Source organism: Elephantulus edwardii, unplaced genomic scaffold (genome assembly GCF_000299155.1).
Source record: "Elephantulus edwardii isolate Elephantulus edwardi_28Jun2011 unplaced genomic scaffold, EleEdw1.0 scaffold00077, whole genome shotgun sequence".
In the NCBI taxonomy this organism is placed as follows: domain Eukaryota; kingdom Metazoa; phylum Chordata; class Mammalia; order Macroscelidea; family Macroscelididae; genus Elephantulus; species Elephantulus edwardii.
The window spans coordinates 12456422-12481645 of NW_006399827.1; the positions used below are offsets into that span (position 1 = coordinate 12456422).

Consider the following 25224-nt stretch of genomic DNA (forward strand, 5'->3'; position numbering starts at 1 on the left):
GAGAAAAAAATGAAATCAGGTGAGCTGAAGGCGAGAGTGCGTACTGTGAAGATGTGCATACAAAAAGCACATTCCCTCCCCACAACTAGCAACTCCTTCCACGTCCCAGGCCTCAACCCCATCGCTAAAGCCCTCTCCTTCCCCCACTCTGGCTCCTCACCCTCTCATCTAGTCCAAGTACACCCTCTCCAGATCCCCAACCCCACATCCAGCTCTCTGGCTCTGGCTGAAGGTAGAAGAGAACTACGTCAAGATGTTGGACATGAACTCGTTGAAGCGTTTGGAGTACTGCTCAGGGTTCACAGTTGAGATTTCAGCCCCAGCCTGTAACACACAAGAGATTGATACAGGTCAAGTTTCTTAGCCGTAGTCAGGAAACATCTGGTAGGAGTCTGGGTATTTGCCACCCACTACTGGCGTAAGAACTGAACGGTACTATCCAGACTGGGCGAGCCACCTTGGGAAGTGGTTTACGTGTCTCAGAACTACTCTGACCTCACTCAATTGCAACTTTAAGCTTACAAGCTACAGAAGTAGAGGAGAGACAGTGGAGAGATGGTGGAGGCTAAAAATTGTAGGGGTTGCTGCCTGGAGAACAGAAGCAGTGTGGGCATGTAAACAAAACTATTACTAGCAGCTGAACAAGAGGCACAACATGCCCAGGAACCCCGGGGGAAAGAAGCTGGCAGGCTCACGGCCCCACAGGCCAGAGAACTGGGGGAAAACAAGTTTGGCAGGGAGTGAGTGGGGTGTAGGTGGCAGACAACACCTGCAGGCTGCTCTTCCTGTTCTCTGCCTCGGGGAAGAGAGGTGAGGACAGTGCTTCCTTAGATCAGGAGACATGGACCCCTGCTCCCTGAGGGCTTGACAGTGAGTACAGGAGCTCATACAGCACCACGCTGGATAGAGACTAGAACTCACCCCATGTTTCACGGTTTTGGCAGCATGTGCAGCTTTCTTCTTAGCATCATATGGCGTAAGGATATCAATGATGGCCATGAAATAGACCTCCTTCTTGGGGGCACCTGGAGGGAATGAGGGAACAGAAGAGGAAGAGGAGCTCAGGAAAAAGAGCAGAAAGTAGTGCTGGTCACATCCAGACACCCTCAAATAGAAGCTCTCGATCCACCCCCTTAGGTCTAGATCTGAGTAAAGGAATGATTAACTGGATCCTTCTTAGAAGCTCTCATAGCTCTTCTCTATCGAATATCACAGCTGGCCTATGGCATTGGCATGATAACATGTGTAGGGTTTTGTCCATCCCATGAAGCTAGCAGTACCAGGCCTCATTATCTAAGATAAGAAAAAAGGAAAGGCATCTGAGAAGAGAGTTACTGGTGGAAGAGAAGAAGAGAACCTGGAAGTAGAAAGAAGCCATGGTGGGGTGACAGTAGACAGGCACCAACCATTCCAACAATGGGTCTGAAGAGGTAGGATGGGGACGGGGGTGAGCGCGGGACAGGCACTGGCTCCTACTTACTTTCATGGCTCTTCATGGCATAGACATCAACGGAGGGGTCAAATTCCCCGGGGCCAAAGAACCGGGGGAAACTGAGCAGGTTGCCGGGGCTATCGGGAGGCGTGCCATAGGAGCAGAGCAGGTGGCCGCCCACGCCGTCATTCTCACACTCCTCATCCTCCGCTCGCTCCTCCACTTCCATCTCTTCCTGCTCGGCCCGGTCCACGTCATGTATGCCCACCAGCAGGCTGTAGTCCATGATCTTCAGCTGGGCCAGGAACTGCAAGAGGGGAGGAAGGAAAGATGAAGAGAAGTAGGTACCAGGACAGAAGACTGGCATCTGGAAAGGGGGAAGGAGCATTCCCTTCCACTCAAGTCAACAAAGAGTTCTGAGATCGAGAAAAGAAAATGTCAGCATCTCAAAGCACTCAGTATCTAATGGGGAAGAAGTTTTTAAGTAAGGGTAAGGGATTACGGGAGATGACAAGAAGAGATGAGAAAAGGCCTCCCTGAGAAACGGAGTTCAGGAAGATGAGAAGGAAGAGCCAGTTAAGCAACGGTTACAGGTAAAGGAGCCCCATAGGAAGAGAAAGAAGCCCATAATGGACTGGAATCAAGGGAAACCAGTGAAGAGTCTGAGGAAACAAACAATGGAGTGTCACAGTGCAGAAATGTCGAAGAGATGGATGCAACACAGCAGAGTTTGTCAAGCACAAATCTCAACCCATGATGAGTTCTAAACCTAAGTGTGTGGGCCAGAACTAAGAATTTTTAATATTAAATATATAAAATAAATTAAAAAAAACACCAAGAGTGTGTGTTTCAGTTATGATGTGTTTGTGTGTTTCAGCTGCAAGGTAAAAATGTACTTCTTACCAGGGGTCATGGTCAAAGTCTGATAAAAACCCCAAAACTATGCAATTCAGCTTCCTTATCAACAGGGTAAACATGGGGGGAAGTCACATAAGAAGGCAGTCAGCACCAGCCAGGCAACATGCTCAGGCTCCTCCCTGAAGATCCAAAGAACTGTGATACAGGAGAAGAAAGCTGACCCCTTCCTCTGTGGGACTTTCCGCGCACTGAGCCTCTGAAAACTGAGGAGAGTTTACTTTCGCATCTCTGTAGCGTTCAGGGAGCCCTGGTGGCTTAGTGGTAAGGAACTGCACTGTCAATCCAAAGGCAAGAAGTTTCAATGCACCAGCTGCTTCACAGAAGGATGGGCAATCTCCTTTGCAATGATGTCTCAGATTTCTTCATTCAGGATTGCATGACTTTGAGAAAAACGAAGACTATCATTTCAGCTCACTCAGTTCCACAGTCAACACCCTTGGCACCAGTAGTCAGGAAATCAAAAGGCAAATTGCATGGAGAAAATCTGCTGTCAGGGACCTTGCTAGAGTGCTAAAGAGCAATGATGTCAATCTAGAGACTAAGGTGCATCCGATCCAAGTCATCGTCTTCGAAATTACTTGCTATCCATCTGAGAGCTAGACAGTGAATAAGGATGACAGAGGAATAATTGATGTCTTTGAGCTGTGGTGCTAGAGAAGAGTACTGAACATGGTGGCAGATGGACTGCCAAGAGAACAATTAGGTCTCTCCTAGAGAGGGTGAAGCCAACTTGCTCCTTGGAGGCAAAGATTTTGAAACTCAGTCTCACATACTTTGGAAATGTTGCCAGGATAGACCAGTCCTTGGAGAAGGACAGCATGCTTGGAAGGGTGGAGGGACAAGGCAAGAAAGGAAGACCCAGGATGAGATGGATTGACACAGTAACTGTGATAATAAGGGTATGTGTGTGAGAGACAATGAAATTGGCTCAAGATAGAGCAGGGTTCAGAGCTGTTATACGTAGGGTCTCTATGAGTCACAGTCAACTCGACGGCACCTAACAACAACAATGAGGATCATATGTGGTTACTATGATATGCCAATCTGCACACCAACTTAACTAATAAAGTCCAAGCACTGGTCCAAGTCCTTTTGAGAACCAGCCAGTCACATCAGCCACATGCCAGGCATTTGGCTCTTGTTAGAGCCAGTAGCATCTGGAAATGTGGACTATGGCAATTAGGGATGTTGTTGTTAAGTTTCCCAACTTATTAAAAAAGAAGAAGATACTGAATTATCAGATCTCACTATCTAGCACCTGCATCCTCTGGAGGAATTTCTCCAAAAGAAATGCTATCAAAGTAGAAGACTGCTGGGGAAGAGAGGACTCAGCGCCAGGGAAGAGTTAGTTAATCTCAGTGGCTGTTGTCCTGGTTGCACCCATAGTCTAATGCTCCCTTCACTGCTGGGACAGCACTAGAAGTTGAATTAGAAGAAGTGGTGGAAGATATTGTGATAGAGTAGGAAAGAAGTGAGGGAAAAGTTTCCCAAATTAATTATAAGTTATAAAGGTACTGCTGGCATAAACTGTCCCCCAAATGAGATGCTCATTTGCCCTAGTTTTAGGTGAAAATATAAATGGACTGTTCAAATCAAAACTTTTTTGTCCACACTCCCAAGAGATAACAGAGTGTCCTGATACATTAAGCAGTAGTCACAATTAATCCATCACAATGGAGCTTTTATAAAGGAGTCCCTGGATGGCACAAGGATGCTCCAAAAGGTTGGAGGTTCAGTCAGCCCAGAGGTTTCTTGGAAGAAAATAGCGAATTCAAGTTAAAATATTTCTAAGTACAAGGGGGAACACTGTCCAACCAATGTGAAAAGGAGTACCTCAACATCCCGTTTCAGCTTCTCCAGGAAGTTCTTTTTACTTTCCTCTCCCACATGCAGCTTCTGCCCCTCATTGAGGAAGTCATTGTCTTTGAATGTTGGCAAGTCCTTGGCCTGGGAGTGGATTAACAGTGTTAAGCTGAGTAGACTTGGTTCACCCACCCCAGGAGTCCTCTGCTGGGGGCAATGGTACAAGATAAGGAAAGAGCCTTAGCATATAGCTGTGCAACCTCCCAAATCCAGCACAGAAGGCTACAGTTCTAGGCTCGAGACAGGCAGGAAAAGCAAATATGTGGCATAAACCAGATGAGCAGACCGACCAAACCCTTCTCTTTCTGAGCCTGGACTAACTCAGGGCTCAGGCAGTCACCAAGTGATTCATGATGGACTGAGACAGAAATTGTCTACCACCCCTTCAGGATTAGGAAGAACCTTTCAAGGGTCAAGGCAAAGGGTTGCTCAGTGGATGGGAGAGTGTTTGTGGTAGCGGATTTCACGTGAATAGGCCGAGTGTGTGGGGAGCTATGTCAGGCAGGAAGGGCAGGAGGGACTACAGGAGGTGATTCCTTGAAGCAGCCCATTCCAGGCATATTAGCAGAAGGTCTAGCATACCTTCTCCTTGTCACTCGCTTCTCTAGCAACAGTAGAACCCTGAAAGAAAGAAAAGCCATCAGGATAAGTGCCCCAACCCAAACTCATTGCTGTTGAGTCAATTCCAACTCAAATAGACCCCACAGGACAGAGCAGAGCTGGTTCCAAGGCTGCAATCTATGGAAGCCGATGGCCACATCTTTCTCCAATGGACTGGCGGGAAGGCTCAAACTGCTGACCTTTCAGATTGCAGCCAAGTGCTTAACCATTGCATCACCAGGGCTCCTAGGAAAAGTACAGCTGAAGTCAAGTCCATTGAATGAGAAAACTTTGCACCAGTCTTTGAAGAGAGCCAGCTACTGAAGTAGAGCAAACTGGTTAGATCCCTAGACGGTCCTGGAGTAGCCACCTGTGCACTCAGTCACAGAGCCTCTAGAGCTCTACGCACAAGGCACATGGTAGGTGCTCAGGAGACAGGAATGCACTAAAAAGATCCAATCTTGTCCTTGGCAAACTTTCCTCCTTCTAACAGGGGGTAAGTTTTATGCAGCAGTCACTCAATTAATTCATTTGTAAGGTATCAAGAATTGTAAGGGACTGGGGGGATGAACGCACACACCTGTTGATTTTGTTATAAAAATAGTCGCCCCCCCCCCAAAAAAAAAAAGAATTGTAAGGGAGTTCCTGAGTAATAAAAACAGCCATCTTGATTGGCTATAAACTGAAAAGCTGAAGGTCAAGGCCACCCAGATGTACTTGGGAGAAAGGCCTACCAATCTATTTCATAGATCTAGCTAATATTGATTTGATGGTAACTGGTAAGCACCACAAGGGAGAAGACAGGATACTCTTTGTTGTGCCTCAGAAAAATATGTATTAGAATCCTACCTCCTAACATGTGAATTTGATCTCATTTGGGAAAAAGGTTCTGTCATGTTAATGACCCCATGTTGGTGTAGGGTTTATCTTATATCCATCACTTCTGAGATAGAAAGGAGCAGATTGGGCAGAGAAGCAAGAAAGCACAGATGGAAGGGAAGGCATGTGCCACATGAAGATGGCTGAGGACCCAAGGAACAGAAGCAGGAAAAGGGACAAGGACCTTCCCCAAATCAGAGCTGGTGCCTGGTTTTACACTTGTAGCCTCCTGAACAATGTGAAAACAAATTTCTGTTTGTTGAGGGAGGTTTCCCACGTGTGATGTTTCTGTGTTAGCAGCTAGACAAGGAAGACGCCCTGAGAGCAGATAACACATGGTCTCAGTTTGGACTGGGAAGAAGCAGTGGCCAGGGACTACTTCCTGAAGAAGTCATGTTTGAGCAGAACTCAGAAGGGTGGACAGGAAGTTATTATATGGCAGAAGGTGGGCATGGGGAAGGGAGCCTGGGGAGGGCTAAGACAGGCAGAGAACATATTCCAGGCAGGAAAAACAAGCATGTGTGAGTGAAAATCTTGGGAGAACGAGCATGAGTACTGCAGGAATGGGCAGGAAGCCCTCAGCTGCAGCAAAGAACATGAGGGGAGAGTGGCACGAGGTGAAAGCAGCTCAAAAGCCAGGTCTTTACTTCAAGGGCGGTGGAGCACCATGGTTCAGTCACAAGTGTGTCCTGCTTGGTGCCCAGAAACACACTTGTGCTGTCAGTCGACAGGGGCCTGGACCGCTGCCAGTGTGTGTGCGTCACCATAGCCTGTGCCCATGCTGCTGCCCTTGGTGTGAATATCCCACTGAAGGGAACTAAAGAGCATCAGTTGCTACATAATAACCTCATGCCACTATCATCTGGACTTTAAACAGCTTTTGGTCCATAGGAAATATGCCTATCAACTCCAGTACCTATCCCTTTCAAAAGATGCTACCGCTCCCCGGGTTATGTGAAATGTGGAGTAGTGACCACTTCACACAAAACCTCAGGTGGAGGGTCATCAACAGGCTTTTACCTTGAGGTCATACTTGCGGTGTACAGTGAGCCGATGGCTGAAGACGTTCCTCGTGACCACCATGTAAGTCTCCACGCCATCCACGGTCAGGCGATACATGCCCAGGAACTGCGGCAAAAGGGTGTTGCCATGACACTCTACTATGAACTAGAACAGAAGGGAAAGAGAAGCAGCTAAGAAGCAGACAAAGGTGCCAGACATCACGGTCTCCCCAGCCTAGCAGTGCCTGGTCCCCTGAAATGCTAACTTCTAGACTTTCCAAGTGGGTTCTGGAGTATAATAGAAAGTGATAGTTAACGTCATATGTCAACTTGACTAAGACGCCCCAGTGCTGCCATGGTTAAGCATTGGACTAAATGAAAGGTCAGCGGTTCAAATCCACCAGTTGCTCTGGAGAAAGATGAGACCATTTACTCTCACAGATATTTACCGCTTCAGAAACCCTACAGGGTGACCTACGTGGTCCCACGGGGTTGCTAAAAGAAGAGACTCCGTGGTAGTGAGTTTGGTTTGGGTTTTGGTCACCTGGGCTAGGCCATGCTTCTCAGCATGAGATGATCACCTGTTCTGTGACGGAATTTAAGAGGCGTTTCCTGGGGGTGCGGTCTTTATCCAAAATACATATGGGCGTTCTGGCAAAGCTCACTCGCTCTCCATCCTGCATCTGACTCATCAGCCTCTGACTGATTAGGGAGATGTGAGCCAGCAGCCTTCTCCTTGACTCATCTATTTCAGGTTTGTCAGACTGTGCACCCCAGGGAGCCAGGGGAAGCCTCCAGCCTGACGTCTTACCGTGGCCTGGGGACCTGCCAGCCTCCACAGGCACTGAGTCATTTCCTTTAAATATCTCCCTCTACATCTACTTATAGGAGCTCTGGTGATGCAGTGGTTAAAGTCCTTGACTGCTAATCAGAAGGTTAAAAGTTAAAACTTAGATGCCACTGCTCAAGAGAAAGATGTGACAGTCCACTTCACCAAAATTCACAGCCTTGGGAGCCCAACAGGACAGTTCGACAGGGCTGATAGGAGCTGCAATTGACTTGAGAGCAGTGGGGTTTTTGGGCACATATTTTTGTGCACTTATGTATGTGTGTTTATATGTATGTACATATATACAAACACCCGTCCTTCAGTGGTTTGGATCCTCTAGAGAATCCAGCCTAAGGCAAAGGCTTTCCTCAGAGACACATCAATAAGAGCCACCATTTCACCCTCAACTGGCATGGCAGAGGGAGAAGGGAGCTGAGCAGGTGGTGCAGAATCTCTCTGGTTTCATATTATTGGGATTTCAACTATGATTTTGTTTGAAAAAAGGTATGGCCATGGAAAAAATCAATGAATCTACGCCTTGCTTCTCCCCTGCTGGCCTGCTATGGACAAGCCGAACACAGCAAGGAGACGTGACGGCAACGGAGTGATCCAGCCACCTGGTAAAGCAAATAGCTCCATACCAAAAGCTTCCACCACAACATGCCCCAGGGGACTCTGTGGTGATTCACGAGAGACCACAAGTTCCCCTCCACTCCTCAGGTGCCCCACAAACAAGACAGCTTCCTCTGAGAGCCACAATAGTCTTAGGACAGGCACTCAGATGGTGCTACGTGACTACCTGATTTCCTCACGGCCAGAGAAGGAATGAGAAAAGCAGCAAACCTGCCGAGCTGACAGGACCTCCTGTAGATGGAAAGAGGCAGGTGCCAGAGGATAAAAATGTCCCATCTCGGGCAAGGAGCAGCTGTTCATCTGGGACTTAGCCAGCAATGTGTTCTCAAGTCTCCTTTTTTCTTTTTAAAAAGTAGGCACTTCACCTCATAGGGTGCCAGCAGAAAGCTCTGGTTATCAGGCAGCATCAGCCATGATTGGAGGAGGCACATCTCTCCCTGAGAAGCTCCACTTGGGGCTCTCCTGTTCCCATTCCAGTCCATCCTCCCTGCCGCCCAGCCTTGGGACTCACCATACCTGGTGGTATTTCTTTAGGATGTTGTGCATCTCAGCCACATCCTCACTTGACACAGTCTTGATGACAAAGCGCCGGTCATATGTGGTGAGGAAACGTGTGCCACATCGGCCCTGGCTGTCACTGTTGATGGGGGCGCTGCGTGTCACTGAATTCTGAGGGATCAAGACAAAAGCAGGCTGGTATTGGAAGGCGAACAAGAGCATTGACTGACTTAGTTTTATTTTATGGGAAGGATCGCTTTAAAGTCAATAATATGGAGAGAGAAAGAGTCCCAGATGGAACCTTATCTATCCCTTTCCTCATGAGAAGTTCACAACCCTCCCAAAACTCTTCCTCACAAAAGTTAGCTATTCCTTACATGCTCCTGATCCAAGCTTGGGATGTAAACCAGTTTCCTTTCGTTCTGATCTCAAGAGGCTGCCTTGCAAACCAAAATTCTACTTCAGCTATTATGGGACTGGGTTCCAATTTGGATTTTCACAGGTACTAGGATCTTGTGTGAGCCAAGTCATTTCTCCCCTTCTAAGTTTACTCAACTGGAACACAGGCAGGCAGACAGAGTTGATTTCCCCAGGCCCTTGGAGGGACAAAGATGAAGTACAGGAACTATTTATGAAATCTAAGATAAAAGAAGCCATATACATAAACATTTCATTTCCCTGTATCAAACCTGATACTGGAAAACTCTTCTCAAAGAGGTAAGGCTGAGCATCCTCTCTTTGTTAGATACTTTCCCCCACACCTCAGCCTTGGGGGCCTCTTCTGTACAGGTTTATGAGACATTCTAGGGGTGTTTTTCTGGTCTGTCCCTGCTCCTTCTCTAGGCTCTATTTCCAACAGGATCACAGAGCAATAGAAACATCAAGAGGAAGGGCAGGGATGTAGTGAGTAAACCAAAGGGATATTCTCACCAACGAGAGGCCAGAAGAACACCTTTGGAAGGCTAGGCAAGAGACCTCCCAGACCTCCCTGCTCCCTAAAGAACACACATAGAGATATGCCTGTAGAAACACTTCTACCATTGCTTCCTTAGGATCCTGGTCTTTCTGAATCTTTAGCTAACATCATCTCACAAAACTCTGAGGAGGAAGTAGCATCTTCATCAGGATAACTAAATTCTGAAGTGGGGAGAAGCTCTGGGAGTTTGTCACAGAAGTGTTAAATATAAAGATTTTCATACCCTTTTCCCCCAAACTGGGTATTTTCCAAACAGAATGATGAGGAAGGAACATGACTGAGTGTCTCTCTCCCTTCGACTATGAAGATTTACATGCTTCAAGCCCAGTTGGAAAGCACAGTTGTATTATGTCCCTGCCTCATTCCCAGGAAGCATTTCTAACTCTCTAAACCACTGGCAGTTCCGAACATTCGAACTCCATCTTTCCTTTCAGAACTGAGCACAGACATCTGCTCATAGTCTAGCAGAGGCAGAGTGCACAGGGTTAAATGGAGAAGACAGGGTTAAATGGGCGAGCAGAGGGGAAGGAGCCGCAGGAGGGAAAGTGTCGATGATCGATCATCATGATCGAGTGTAGGGTTCAGTCCTACAGAGGGAGCTGGAGAAACTGCTTGACACCTCTTAGGCATAGATACTACATTCTTAAATGTTCAAGCCCCAGGCATCTCCTCCTCTCTGAACATCTCTATCTTCAAGACAAATACTTTTGCATTTAAGCCCTCCAAAGTCGAAGCGAGAGGGGAGGAAAAGTATTACTTAGACCAGACTCATTCTGTTTCTCGTGAACTATGCTGTTAAAGGTTTCTTGGGATTGAAGCAGAAGGAATTACAATATTTCAAAAGATTTGGAAAGCATAACATAAGAATTTTATATTAAAAAAAAAATAAAACCAGGAAAACTGGGGGGGAAAAGCTTTGGGCATCCATTCAGATTTCACTATGCTGTGCACTTCTTTTTTCCCTTACCCACAACTGAAAGTCAGTTTTATTTCCGATTGCTATAAAACTGAGGTGGAAAGTTCTCTCATCTTCACTGCTAGAGAAGACAACCTAAGTGCTAGGTGGAGAAGTAACAAAAACCATGAACTACGAGTCAGATTATAATTTCCTTGCTATTGGGACTGATTCCATCCAATAAAACAATAGCGCCTGGCTCTATTGAGCCAGAGTCTTATGCCAGCATCACCCCCTGGAGAGGGTGGTAGCCTTACCATGCTTAGCCCCCCTCCCACCACCAGGACAGAGGGTGAGTTTAGGAGGTGACACTCATACCTGGCAAGAGGTTATACTACCCTTGAAGTCTTCCTTTTCTAATCTGTCTTATCTGCTTTAAGAGGCCTCATCTCGCTGGCAACAATTCTCTCTTTTAAGTCAAACTACGAAGGAGAAGGATTCTTCAGCCTAGACTGGGAATGTCAGACTAAATTGAAGCAGCTTTCGTAGACCCCTCGCCCTCCCCCTGGTCTCCCTCCCAAGGAGAGGAGCCTGTGTCTGTGAGGCATCATCAGAAGCACTTTTGACGCCCTTGCCCCTCCAAGAGCCCACCGTGTACGGGGGAAGATTAGCTGGGGCTGGAGCTGGCCATGAGAAGAAGACACAGCACAAGAATGGCTGACACTTCTCTTTCTTACATGTCCTGTGGCTTCCTGATCCCATCCCATTCCCTAGTCCCTTCGATTTTGCAAAGACATCCCATACCTGGTAGTCCTGATCATCAATCCCAAACCTCTCCCGGAGATTTCGGAACACCATGGGACAGTACTCCTTAAACTTAAAGCGACTTGGGAGGTTCTCCCTAGGGAAAAGCAGAGACATATCTTTGTGAACTTCTTGCTTCTCCTAATTTCTACATCAGAATTTCTCCAAGTATGAGATCTGGATCACCGGGATCTTCGAAGCCTGAAATGTATGTTTCTAGGATCAGGTGTTTTGCCTCATTGAACACAGGGCTGCTATGAGTCAGAGCTGTCTGTGCAGCACCTAACAACAAAGTCCCAGGGATTTAGAAGTAAATCTGGAATCTGCATTTTCAACACTCCACAAGTTGCTGAATGCTGAAGCCTGTCAAAGTTTTAGGACTTTATACCCACTGTGCTCTCTGTGGAGTCCCTGTGTGGCACAAATTGTTATGTGCTCAGTTATAACCACTAAGTTGATGGTTTGTATTTGGCAAGAAGCTCCTCAGGAAAAAGACCTGGTTATCTCCTGTCAAAAGGTCTCAGCCAAGGAAAACTCTACGCAGCATGATTTTTTTAATTAAAATATTTTTATTTTATTATTTTGTGCATGTACTGTCAAACTGAATCTGACTGGTACAGGAAGAGATTGCCCCTCCTTCTCCAGCAGAGCATATGATGGATTTGAACCGCATACCTCTGGGACTGCAGTGCAGCTTCTTGCCACTAGGCTACCAGAGCTCCCTACACCATGATTTTTTTTACACCCATGGGGTAACCGAGTCGGAATTTGTGCATTCTATAAAACTAACCAAGCTGTATACTTAAGATTAGGGAGCTCTGACGGCCTAATGGTAGGAAGGTACACTGTCAACCCAACATCACACAGCCTGATTCCACCAGCTGTGCCACGGGAGAAAGATGAGCAGTCTCCTCCTGTGCGATGCAAATCCACTGGAGGGTGAGTCAGGAGTTGGTTCTGACCTGATGTCACATAACAAGACCACACTTAGGATGTCCCTGGGACCTTCTTTTCTGTATGGTGGCCTTCGATAAAATGTAAAGAAACAAACCCATCTGTGAAGAAGTGAGCCTAAGCACAGGCCCCACCCCATAGCACTGGAACTTGCTACAGGTGGGGGCCTTTGTATGAGAAATCTGCTCAGACCAGCCTGACTAACATAGCAGTAAAAGACCTTTCTCAATAAAGAGCTCTTCTCCTCCAGGGATGTTCCCATCGAAACGTCATCAAGATTGTAATATCCAGGATGCCCCTTGCTAGATATAGAAAGAAGGTGTTTTTAGACTGAAGAGGTTCCATTTTCTCGCCAAGCCTTGTTGGCTGACTGCTGGCATGGGTCTTCACCCTTCACCTCCTTAGCCAGCACGCAGACTCCCAGAAGAGAAGCAGCTGGAGGTGCTGGTGCCTCGGGGGAAGCCCTTCATCTTTACCATCACGCTGCTGCAGGCTCCCTATCAGAAATGTATCTCTCTGGCCTCAGTATGGCACACTTCAAGGAATTAAAAAGGAATGGGCCTTTCATCAGGGCTGGGATCTAGTCTGTCTGATTTGTCCTTGTCTTCTAGTAATCAGTAATGTAGTACAGCAAATGGGATACAAGCATTTGCTGAAAGGACAAAATTAATAAAAAAAGAGAAAAGAAAACAAGAGGTTGCATGTCTACTTTAGGAGAAGAGATTACGACGGTGGGACGTCACCAGAAGCTATGGATCCTGAAAGGGGCAGTGAGTGGCACAATACCCACTCCTGGAGCGCTGACCTCCAGAACAAATCCACCTCCTTGCCTGCTTCTGAGACAAGGGCTGGGCCTTCTCCCATAATCCACCAATTAGCAGGCGGCAGCTATGGAGACAGACAGCATTCAGAAGATGATGTTATTACTTACTAGGACAGAGAGAAGCCACTGAGGGGTGCTCACAAACCAAACAACTACTCTACGCTTACAGTTTGAGAATGATGTGATGACAGGTAGGGATGATGGGGCAACACTGAGTAGAACCATGATTCAAATGAGGAAAAGTGTGAGCAGCAAGTGGTTCCTGAAGCAAGGCCTCCAAAGGGTCTCAGCTTTGGTCTGTCAGGTGAGATGGCTGTTGGATCATCTCCAACAAAAGTGGAGACAACTTCCAGACACTGGTGTTAATCCAAGGAGCCACAAGGACCCAAAAGGGCAAAGTTACTCTGGGTAGGACCTTGGGCACCAGGCTTAGCCTAGCAGTCACAAAGACTGGAGAAAATAGCAGCTTGGCTATGTCCCAGGCCAAGAACATGCCTGGCAGCTTCCTGCTTCAGACTGAGATCAAGATAGGACCACTGTTGCCAGCCTCATACCAGATAGCTCAGCTCCTGGGCAGCTCACTTCTACCTGAGCTCAGCCTTATGCCCCAAGGGACACTGTAGACAGACAGGCTGATTAAGGAGAGAGATGATGAGACAGTGAGAGAGAGGTGGAGGCACATAACGAATCCACTTTCTTGCCAGTTCATTAGCTCTGTGATTCAGGTGTTGCGCTCACATTTTGCCATGTGCTGGCTTGGTCGCCATTCTTATGTATGCACTGGATCTGGTTAAAAATGTAGATCTGGATTCAGTACATGTGGAATGGAAGAACAAATACTCAGCAGGAAGCTGAACAAGAAGAGTAGGGTTGATAGCCCTGCTTCAGAAGCTCTTGGGCTCCAGGTAAAGGACTGCTCACAAAACCTGAGCCCAGTCAGCAGGCAACTTACTTATTGAAGAGGTGATTGTCCACCTTGATCTTACTGTAGGCTTTGAAGTCATCTGGCATTAGCATGACAGGGACAGGGACATTGCTCAGCTCATTAATCTGCAAAACAAGAAAGCAGGCTCTTAGGCAGAAGTTTGTGCCACAGTGTTTTTAAGAGGGATACAAAATCAATGCCACCATCTTGCCAAAAATACATCTCTAAATTCCCTCCTTTCTGTCTACTGGTCTCTTCAAGATTCCTACTTCATCTGTACCTTTTTCACCCTTCCCAACTGATAAGGCCCAGCTCAGAGGCCTTCTTCCATGAAGACTTCTACAATGTTCTAGACCACAAGTACTCTTTCCCATCTTAGAATTCCTAGTATCCATTTTTCAGTCACCTCATGAACTCCCTCATATTGTGGTTAATGGTAATAAGCCACATACCCCTGCTAGGCTCTAAGCACCACACTATTTATCTTTGGAGAGTAAAGAATATCTGATTTGGGGGACTCTACAGTACTTGGTATCATAACTAGTATATGGCAAATAATAAATGATTGAATGCAGTGATAAATGTATGGCTGAATAAATGTCCAATACTTAAGTGGGCATTAAAGACTTTGACCACCTACATACAAACTGCAAGGTCACTTAAGAAATCAGCTTGAGGTAGGGAAAAAGCTGGATGGGCTTATGTGGCTGTATAACTCTCATGTCTCTAAAGTAAAGACGAGAAGAGGCTGCTTGCTGGCTCATTCTGACTCTCCTGACACAAATAGGGCCAGTTGATTGTCGTGTTTTTCCTTATGCTGCTGACCTGGGGGAGTGGGCAGGATGCCTCACTGCTACTGCAAACAAACATTATTGTGTTTCATCCTCCTTCAGGGAGCCGGATCCCAGGCAGGGAACTAGGTTTCCATTGGCACAGAGCTGAGAGGGTGAACCCTGACCTACCCCATCCCCAGTTTAGCCAATTAGTGGTCTGATTAGCCACAGATGTCCTCTCCCATAGCAGCAGAGTATTTGACATTTGACCCTCAACCCAGTTGCCATTAAAGCATCCAGGATTTAGAGAGGAAATCTTAGCCCTGACTTAATGGATGGGGGCGGGAGGGCACAGCCTTGTGTCTCCCAAATACTTTCCTTGCAAATCCTATTATATCAATGAGGCCCCATGTGGCAGTGAGGGAATAACCCAGAGCCATTAGGACTCCTCCAGGAGCATAAATGGGGAAAATGGCATTTAATTACCTCCCCTTTTATGTTCCAAACTTTAGAAATGTTGCAGAATGGAGAAATTCTATTAATGTAGTAACCACGCTTTAGAAACCATACTTTCCTTGTGGGGGAATGAAGGAAGGAGTGGGGGAAGAGAGAGAGGGAGAGAAGGACAAGGAAAGGGAGAGGAGAAGGAGAGGGAGAAGGAAAGAGACGGAGAGAGAGTAAGGCAGGGGTAGTGTGATGGCGATATAAGTGGGCAACAGGACAGAGACTCAATAAAGTGCTGGCAAAAACTGACTCTTGGTACAACCACTGTGGAAGATGGTGTGGCGCTTTCTCAAAAAGCTGCAAATACAGATAACATCTGACCCAGCAATTCCACTTCTGGGAATATACCCCAAAGAGACTATAACTGACACCCAAGCAGATATCTGCACACCCATGTTTATCGCGGCTTTGTTCACAATAGCAAGGAGCTGGAAACAACCCAAGTGCCCATCAACAAACGAATGGAGAAAGACATTGTAGTATATTCACACAAATGGAATACGATGCTGCATTGAAAAACAAGGAACTCATGAAATATTATTTAAAATAAGTAACCCTGGAAGACACTATGCTGAGTGAAATATCTCAGTCACAAAAGGACAAATACTGCATAGTGCCACTGTTGTAAAACAGGACTGACCTCAGTGCTGGGGGGAGACTGAGAAAGATGGGTTCAATAATGTATACTGCATTGAAACAGATGAGGGAGAAAACTGTTTAAAAGGGATATGTGACAGGATTCCAGAACGAAGGCTGCATAGTGGAGTGGACCTGGGGGAGGGATTGTAAAACAATGAAAGAATTTTTCCTTTACTTTTCAAAGAGAAGAGTGGGGGGGGGGCAGTGGCAGGGAGAAAAGTGCAACAATGAATGAATGGAAATCCAAAGTCTGTAAATTTTCATTAAAATAATAATAAAAGAAGTTCCTAAAAACAAACCAAACCACTGACTCTGTGTACAGACACAAGAGTATATATTTTTATTCCATTTATATGAAACTTTAGAATAGGATTAATGGAAATCAGAGTTGCCTGCACTGGGCTGGGCTGAGGAGAAATTCATTGTAAGGGGACATCAGCAAACATGTTAGGGTAACAGAAAGATGACAAGAGGTGCCACCTTCTATGTCGACAAAGGTGATGGATTTGTCACAACTCATCAAATCATACTGAAAATTTGTGCATTTTATTTAATGTAAATTATTTCTCATAAAATTGACTTAGAAACTTCCAACATCCGAGCTGTGTTGCTTTACGTTGGCCAAGTCCTCCCCGTAGCTGAAAAAAGCAATAGGGGGGAAAGTCTGCATGCCAGTTCCCATTGCAGGGGGGCTCACACGAGAACCTGATTGTTATATTTGTGCCTATGGAGGAAACTGCCCCACTTCCTCGTTTCCCTGCCAAAAGAAACAATTCATAGTGGCCATCCCACTTCCTTTTTCCTGGCATGTCAAGTGTAGCTCTTAGAGTTAAAGGGAAAATAGGGACAAAGAGATTTAAGTCTCAAAAAGTATGGTTTTATGCTAAAACAACTGCCACAAATCCAATCTGAGTTAGCTCAGAATCCAGATGGAGTGTCAAAGCCAGCTCTTGCTACCAGGAGAATAGAGGAGACTACAGATTGAAATGGGGCAACTGCCAGAATGAATTATGCTAACAAGACCTATTTAGGAATGCTGTACGCATCCACTCTCTGTAACCCCTGGTCCAGTATAATGTGAATGGTTGGAAGTTGGTCAGTTTTTAGTACTGACTTACTTCATCTTTGTGGATTATGCAATCAAATTGTAAGAAATTTCTAATTTGGAAAAGACATATGGATTCATTGTCATCAAGTCATGAAAGTCTCATAGCTGACTCTCCAGCAGGTTTTCAGAAGTTGTAAAATTGCACAGGAGGAAACTGCCCATCTTTCTCTCGTGGAGAAGCTGGTGGATTCAAACTGTAGGCGCTTTGCTTGGCAGCACAACCCCTAATCCATGAGGCCACTAGCGCTCCTCAGATCTGAATCAGCTAGAGCAATATGAATATAATTTTCATTTCCACTTGGCCACATGTAGATCATTCTCTAGGGATTAGTAGTATGGCTTTCTTCTTCTTTTTTTTTTTAAGTTGTGCTAGATTTTAGAGTCCCAGAGAATTCAACTTCAATTGAACAAGTACTTATTGAAACACCTACTGCATGCTCCATTTTGTATTAGGGATGTGTAAGGGAGGTGGAAAGTACAAGGAGGGGAAAGTGTTATGCAAACAACATAAATGGGAGTATTATACTCTTATCAGGGAGATGAAATAAAAACCTAACAGTGAAATTAAAAAGTAAATGCAGTATACAGTTACCAAGAATACTGGGACATAGATATCGAGAACAGCAGTGTAGAAGTGGTAAAGTCGGCATGGTCACAGTCAAGTTCACAAGGCCCTCATACATCAAGATAGAAGTCATGGTGTCCCAATGGCGCTGTAAGAATCTACAATAGGATCATACTATAATCCTGCTTTTAGGAAGTACTGGTGGCCTAGTGGTAAGGAGTTGCACTACTAACCCAAAGGTACTCGGTTTAAATCTACCAGTTGCTCTTCAGGAGATAGACGGGCAATCTCCTCCCAACTCAGTGGCACATAACAACAACAATAACATATTCCTACTTAAAAATCTTCTGTAACTCCTCCTCAAGCTCAAGATCAAGTTTTAAATCCTCTGCCTCAGTATTCAAGGGTTTTTATAATCTGGCTCCAAATGCCAATTTACTACACCATTTATTTCTACTCAGTATAACGAGGACCTTCCTACATGTGACATTACTGTGCTAGAAGATGGGGATGAAATAACATAATGACAATGTCTCCATTTGGCTGGGAAGATATCCAAAAAAACCCCCAACCAAACAAACAAAAAACAAGACAAAACAAACCTCTCCAATACAATGTGAGGAGTGCTATCATTGTGTTTCTGAATAATATAAGATGGAAAAACTGATGAAGAAATAATTGCTGCTGCCTGGGAGTGGGAGTAAGCAAGCTGCTTGTTAGAGAAGCTAAAGAGAAAACTATGTGTGAATGAGGTTTAGAATGGAAGATGACTGAAAGAACATTCCAGGCTGCAGAAAGAGTCAGAACCAAGCCTCAGAGCTGTGAGAGTACAATTTTAGGAATAATCAGTGTTGGGGGAGAATAAGGATGACAGGTTAAAAGGGGGTGAAAGTGAGAGGTGCAAGATAACACTAGAAAGAGTTAGGTGGCTTGGCATATTATATATTTTAGCAAGTAGTAGCCACTTCTATTCACAAGCTGCCTGGGAATGAGTGGAACTTTGTAGTATGTTATTATGTATCGTATGTATTATGTATATTCTGTGCTACTTTTTCTGATACAATAATCATACAAAATGTTAATCTGAGGTTTAGAAAAACTGAGCATCTTGGCTACGGTCACACAGACAGTATGTACAGAACTAGGATTTGATCCCATGTCTGTCTGATGCCAAAACCTGGATTCTTTATACTATGCTGTACCATCTTTCCTCTAGAGAGCTACCCCAACTGAAATTGCATTTTCTGTTCCTTCCTCTCTCCCATAATCCTGCAATAAAGGTCTTATGCTCATTTTATAGAAAATTAAACTAAAACTCAGAGGGGAAAAAACCCCACCTGGATTTAGGCTTGCCCACTATGTAAGATCACGTTAGTTCTCATGGACTTATTTTCATTTTCTTTGGCTTGAATCTGAACTCGCACATGAGTAAACTGATGGTCTGACCCACAGTCTGCCTAGGGTCTAATTTTGATTGCCAATATTGAACTTCTTCAATGATTTCTTTCACAGATACAGTGAAGCTGATTCTGATGCAGCCCATGAGGTTAGGTCCATGTGTAAAGTCATCTTTTGTGTCCTTTAAAAAAGGTATTTGCAATAAATAAATAATAGAAAATACAAAATTAAATCATTTTACTTCTAGCCTTATTTCTATTACCAAGCCTATATTTTCCAATTACTATTCCTTCTTCATGGTTTCCAACTTTTGCATTCCAGTCACCAATTATCATTAACACATCCTGATCGGATGTCCGTTCAATTCTGGACCGCAAGATTTAGTAAAAAGTCTCAATTTATTCCTCTTTGGCTCTAGATATAGTAGTACATTTGAATAATAATTGCTTTAAAGGGTCTTCCTTGTATGAGTATAGATAATGAATGTCCTGTCACTCGTAACACTGTATTTCAGAAAAGAACTTGAAACTGACTTTTTTGACGATGAACGCAACATTATTATCCTTCTGTTTTTCATTCCCAGCATAGCAGATCACATGGTTATCTGATTCAAAGTGGTCAAAACTAGTCCATCTCATCTCACTAATGCCTAGTACGTATGATCTTGAATCTATTCCGTCTGAATTACAAGATCAACTTGAGAATAGATTTGAAGGACTGGAGACCAATGATCAAAGACCAGATGAGGTATCATCCATGAAGAAAGCAAAAAGTCATTACAAAGACAGAGAAAGAAAAAACTGAAATGATGAATTGAAGGAGCCTGAAAATTGCACTAGAGTGTCCAAGAAGCCAAAACAAAGGAAAAATATGTCAAAGTGCAACAGCTGAACAGAAGATTTAAAAAGGCAGCTTGAAAAGACAAAGCAATGTGCAGAGAACTGGAATAGGGAAGAACTTCACTGTAATGCTCAAGCTGAGAGAATTAAACAAAATTAAGCATACAGTCACAATACTGCAAGATGCTATGGGCAATATATTGAATGACCCAGAAAGCATCAAAAGAAGATGGAGGGAATACATGGAATCACTGTACCGGAAAGAACTGACTAATGCTGGGAAAATTCAGAAAGTACCATATAAGCAGAAGCCAATGATAATGAAGGATGACGTGAAAGCTGCACTGAAGGCACTGGCAAAAAATAAGGCCTCAGAAATCAATGGCATATCAGCTGACTTGTTTCAATTAACAGATGCAACCCTGGATGCACTCACCAGTCTATGTGAGAAAATTTAGAGGACAGCTGTCTGGCCAACAGATCAGAAGAAATCCCTATTTGTTCCCATTTCCAAGAAAGGTAGTCCAATAGAATTTGAAGAAGAGTACTGACTATACCATGGACTGTTAGGAGAACAGGTTCATTCTAGAGAGAGGGTGAAACCAGGCTGCTCCTGGAAGGCAAGGATTCTGATACTCCATCTGATAAACTTTGGGCATGCTCCAAGGAGAGACCAGTCCTTGGAGAGGGATATCATGCTTGGGAGGGTGAAAGGACAGCACAAAAGAGAAAGACCCACAATGAGATGGATTGACTCAGTCACTGGGATAATGGGGGTAGGTGTGTCAGAGATGATAAGGTTGGCTCAGGACAGAACAAGGTTCAGAGCGGTTGTATATAGGGTCACTATAAGTTGCAAGTGACTCAACAGCAGATAACAACAACAACAATAAATACTATCATTAATATCACATGAAGCAAAATACTGCTAAAGATCATTCAAAAGCAGCTAGAACAGAACATAGATAGGAAACTGCCAGAAGTTCAAGCAGGATTTAGATGAGGCCGTGGCATGAGGGATATCATTGCTGATGTCAGATGGATTTTGGCTTAAAATAAAGAATACCAAAAGAATGTTTATTTGTGCTTTATTGACTATTCAAAGGCATTTGACTGAGTGGATAATAACAAGTTATGGACAACACTGAGAAGAATGGGCATCATAGAGCACTCAATCGTGCTCACGCAAAACCTATACCTAGACCACGAGGCTGCTGTGTATACAAAGCAAGGGAACACTACATGGTTGAAAATTAAAGGAGTGTGTCAGGGTTGTACTCTCTCTCCACACTTATTTAATCTGTATGCTGAGCAAATTATTCGAGAAGCTGGACTCCATGAAGAGGAATGTGGCATCAGGATCAGAGAGAGACTCATCAATAATCTGCATTATGTGGATGACACAACCTTGCTTCCTGAAAGTGAAGAGGACTTGAAGTACTTGTAGAAGATCAAAGAATACAGCTTTCAATATGGATTGCATCTCAATGTTAAGAAAACAAAGATTCTTACCACTGGAGAAAAGAATGAAATTGTCAACAACTTCATCTTACTTGGATCCACAGTCAGGGAATCAGGAGATGTACTACACTGGGAAAGTCTGCAGTTAGGGACCTTTCAAATTATTGAGGCGTAATGATGTCAGTTTGAGGACTAAGGTGCATCTGATTATGGTCTTTCCAGTCACTTACTATGAATCCGAGAGCTGGAAAATGAGTAAGGATGACAGAGTAATAATTGACGTTTTTGAGCAGTGGTGTTGGGGAAGAGCACTGAACATTCCATGGACCACATAAAGACCAAATATGTCTGGGAAAAGGTGCAGCTGGAGTGCTAAGGCAAAGATGATGAGGCTTTGCCTCATATATATCTGGTATGTTGCTAGGAGGGGCTATTCCTTGGAGAGGGACATGGTGCTTGGAAAGGTGGAGAGTTGGCAAAGGATAGGAAGACCCTCCACCAGCTGGACTGTTAGGTGGCTGGCACAATGGGCTCTAGTGTGTCAGTAAGTGTGAGGATGGCACAGGATAGGGCAGGGTTCAGATCTGTTCATAAGGTTGCTATGGGTCATACTTGACAGCATCTAAAAACTACATAAGAAGTTTTGACTTGATTGTAGGGAATGGAAAATCCTCTCAAGTTTTAAACTGGGAATTGAAATGATCAGGAAAGTGATACAAAAAGGCAGTGCTGTACCAACCAAAATCAAGTAGGGATTGGACAGAGTAAAGGTAATTTACATAGCTTTACAATATTCCAGGTGTTACACTGTGGCAGGAAGAATACAAGAGAAAAACTGAGACACACCTAAGACCTGGCTTAGTGACATTCCTCCGTAGGAGCTTCCCTGTCTCCTGCAGGCAGAATTACATATTTTTATATTACACATATTTATGTCCTAAATATCAACTTCATTTGGGTAGTTATTTGCTTACAGATCTGGTTTCTCCACTAGGCAGTGAATCCCTAGAAGGAAGAGACTCATCATATTCATTGTCATATCTCTAGCACAATGATTGGCCCAGAGTAGTGGCTCAGTAAAAGTTAGAGAGAGGGATTGTTGTTGTTATGTGCCGTCGAGTCGTTTGCGACTCATAGCGACCCTATGTACAACAGCCCTAAACCGTGCTCTATCCTGTGCCAATCTCATTGCCTCTGACACACCCATCCCGATTACCCCAGTCACTGAATCAATCCACTTCATAGAGGGTCTTCCCCTCCTGCGCTGTCCCTCCACTCTACCCAGCATGATGTCCCTCTCTAAAGACCTGTCTCTCCTTACAACATGTCCAAAGTATGTCAGACGAAGCCCCAGAATCCTTGCCTCCAAGGAGCAGTCTGGTTGAACTCTTTCTAGGATGAATCGGTTTGTGTTCTTGGTAGTCCATGGTACATTCAATACTCTTCTCCAGCACCACAGCTCAAAGGCGTCAATTCTCCTTCTGTTCTCCCTAGTCATTGTCCAACTCTCTGATGCATAACAAGTGACTGCAAAAACCACGGCCTGTATCAGGCGCACCTTAGTCTCCAGAGAGACACCACTGTCTTGAGTACTTTAGAGAGGTCCCTAACCGCAGACTTTCCCATTGCAATACGTTTTTTGATTTCCTGGTTACTGGTGCCAAGAGTGTTGACTGTGGAGCTGAGCAAACTGAAGCTGTGAACAATCTCAATCTCTTCGTCATTGATCCTGATGCTACTGATTGGTCCAGTGGTGAGAATTTTTGTCTTCTTGACATTGAGCCTCAGTCCATATTGAAGGCTGCAGTCCTTGACCCTCTGCAGTAAGTGCATGAGGTCCTCCTCAGTTTCAGCAAGCACGGTTGTGTCATCTGCATAACGCAGATAGTTGATAGATCATCCACCAATCCTAACGCCACACTTCTCCTCATAGAGCCCAGCCTCTTGGATAATCTGCTCTGCATATAGGTTGAAAAGGTATGGAGATAGGACACATCCCTGGCGTACACCCTTCCCAATTTTAAACCATGCAGTGTTGCCCTGCTCTGTTCTGACGAATGCCTCTTGGTCCAAGTATAGGTTTCGCATTAGCACAATTAAATGTTCTGGGATTCCCATTCTTCTCAGAGTCAGCCACAGTTTGTTATATCCACGCAGTCAAATGCCTTTGCATAATCAATGAAACACAGATAGACATTCTTCTGGTATTCTCTGCTTTCAGCTAAGATCCATCTAACATCAGCTACCTGAAGGATGAGTAATGCTACAATAGATAAAGAGATAGCAAGGCTATGAGACTATGCTAACAGTTCATGATCAGGAAGAGAAGGGACAAAGATTATGAACTCTGAGGCATGTTGAGCTTAAACACTGAAGAGATTGTGAGGACAACACAGGACAGGGTAGGGCTTTGTTCTGGCGTAAATTATCTTTATGAGTAGGAGCTGATTCAGCAGCACCTAACAAATGAAACAATGACAAGACTATAGAGTCTTAAATGCCAAGAACAGAAGTGTGGACTTTGGAAGACAAAGAAGAACAACTAAAAGGACTGAAGCATGCACCAATACTAAATATTTTCATCAAAGATTTCATAAAAGTATTCTAATCAAAAGGAGGGAAATGCAGAACAGAACATTCTCATGAACTCCAAGCTTTCTGGAGCCATGGAGGATGGATGAATTCCTGAAACAACTGCCCAGAGAGATCTCTGAAACCAAAAAAATCTCTTTAAATCTTATTGAAACCAAATGGTCTAACTTTAGAAATGGTCTGAATTGGGTTTTATTTGCTATTAAGAGCTAGAAATATGGGATCACAAAGGCAACTCAAATGATTAAACAAAAACTTTAGGATCCAATGAGTTTATTTCAATGAGAAAAGAACAACACAAAAGAAAGATAAGAATGGTCATACAGCTCCCAGAATGTGAGCAAGGTCACTAAATTGTACATGCAGAAACTGTTAAATTGGAGTATATTTTGCTGCTTATGTTCACAACAAGAAAGTAAATAAAATTTAGAATGCAGGAAATGTATGGCGTATGAAAGGTTGTTGCTAAAGGAATATTTCCATTTTTGTCTTTCCTTTACTATTTACCACTTTTCTGAGTGAATCTTACTGTCAATAGAGGAGCAGTTGCGGAATGTAAACTCATTCGAATATCAGGCTAAGTACAACATATTATGAAGGTAATTCTGTTCTATCTCAGAGTCACCTAAGTAGTTTTTGGATTATCCACACGATTAACTGCATGCACCATCAGCATAAATAATGGAGAGGCTAAACAAGCTGAGTGAAAAACAACCCAGGGGCAGAGAGCTTACTCCATGCAGGTCCTACTGGAAATGAAAATCTCATCACTAGTTTCTAGTCTGGTGAATTTCTGATTCTAGAAACCTCTAGTCCCTCATATGACCTTCATTAAGTCTGTCACCCAGAAAGCTCAGGCTGTTTGTGCAGGCTTCCTGACTTATCCAAGGATTCTGACAGCATGCCCACAATGGACTGGCTACCATATATTTGGCATGTGCCACCATCAGAAAACATGAGAAATACATTCCTAAGATCAAGGAGCTCCAAATAAGACCTGAAACTCCAGAGGAAAAGTGAAAAAGCGCAGGTCACAGGGACCAATAATTCCATCTCTGTATTCATCTCTCTTCTGACAACTCGGTTTCTCTGGTCTGAGTCTCACTGTTCTCTGTGAGATGAGAAAGCCACTGAAGGCCAAATTCATCCACTGGCCTCACTGAAGGCCAAATTCACTTACTGGCCTCATTAGGGCTGGAAAATTCATTACAGATTTTCAAAGCAGCCCGGTAAAAGCAAGAAGAAGGTAAAGGAAGTTCTAGGTCTGTATTAAACAAAGAAAATGGAAGGCAGGAGAAGAATTAGGAGCAGGTTT

The 25224-nt window shown here is 44.4% G+C and overlaps 1 protein-coding gene across 1 annotated transcript in view; it reads right to left on the reverse strand.

The window, feature by feature from the left end:
• Positions 1-243: 243 nt before the first annotated feature.
• The window catches only part of PIP4K2B (phosphatidylinositol-5-phosphate 4-kinase, type II, beta), a 29089-nt gene continuing 4108 nt past the window's right edge, over positions 244-25224 (reverse strand). Inside the window, exons 2-10 of the mRNA XM_006889367.1 lie at positions 14058-14155; positions 11329-11425; positions 8672-8824; positions 6713-6859; positions 4796-4834; positions 4184-4297; positions 1481-1739; positions 922-1025; positions 244-324 (exon numbers count right to left, since the gene is read on the reverse strand). Coding sequence (XP_006889429.1) covers positions 244-324; positions 922-1025; positions 1481-1739; positions 4184-4297; positions 4796-4834; positions 6713-6859; positions 8672-8824; positions 11329-11425; positions 14058-14155 — 1092 coding nt within the window. The remainder of the gene's footprint in view (positions 325-921; positions 1026-1480; positions 1740-4183; positions 4298-4795; positions 4835-6712; positions 6860-8671; positions 8825-11328; positions 11426-14057; positions 14156-25224) is intronic.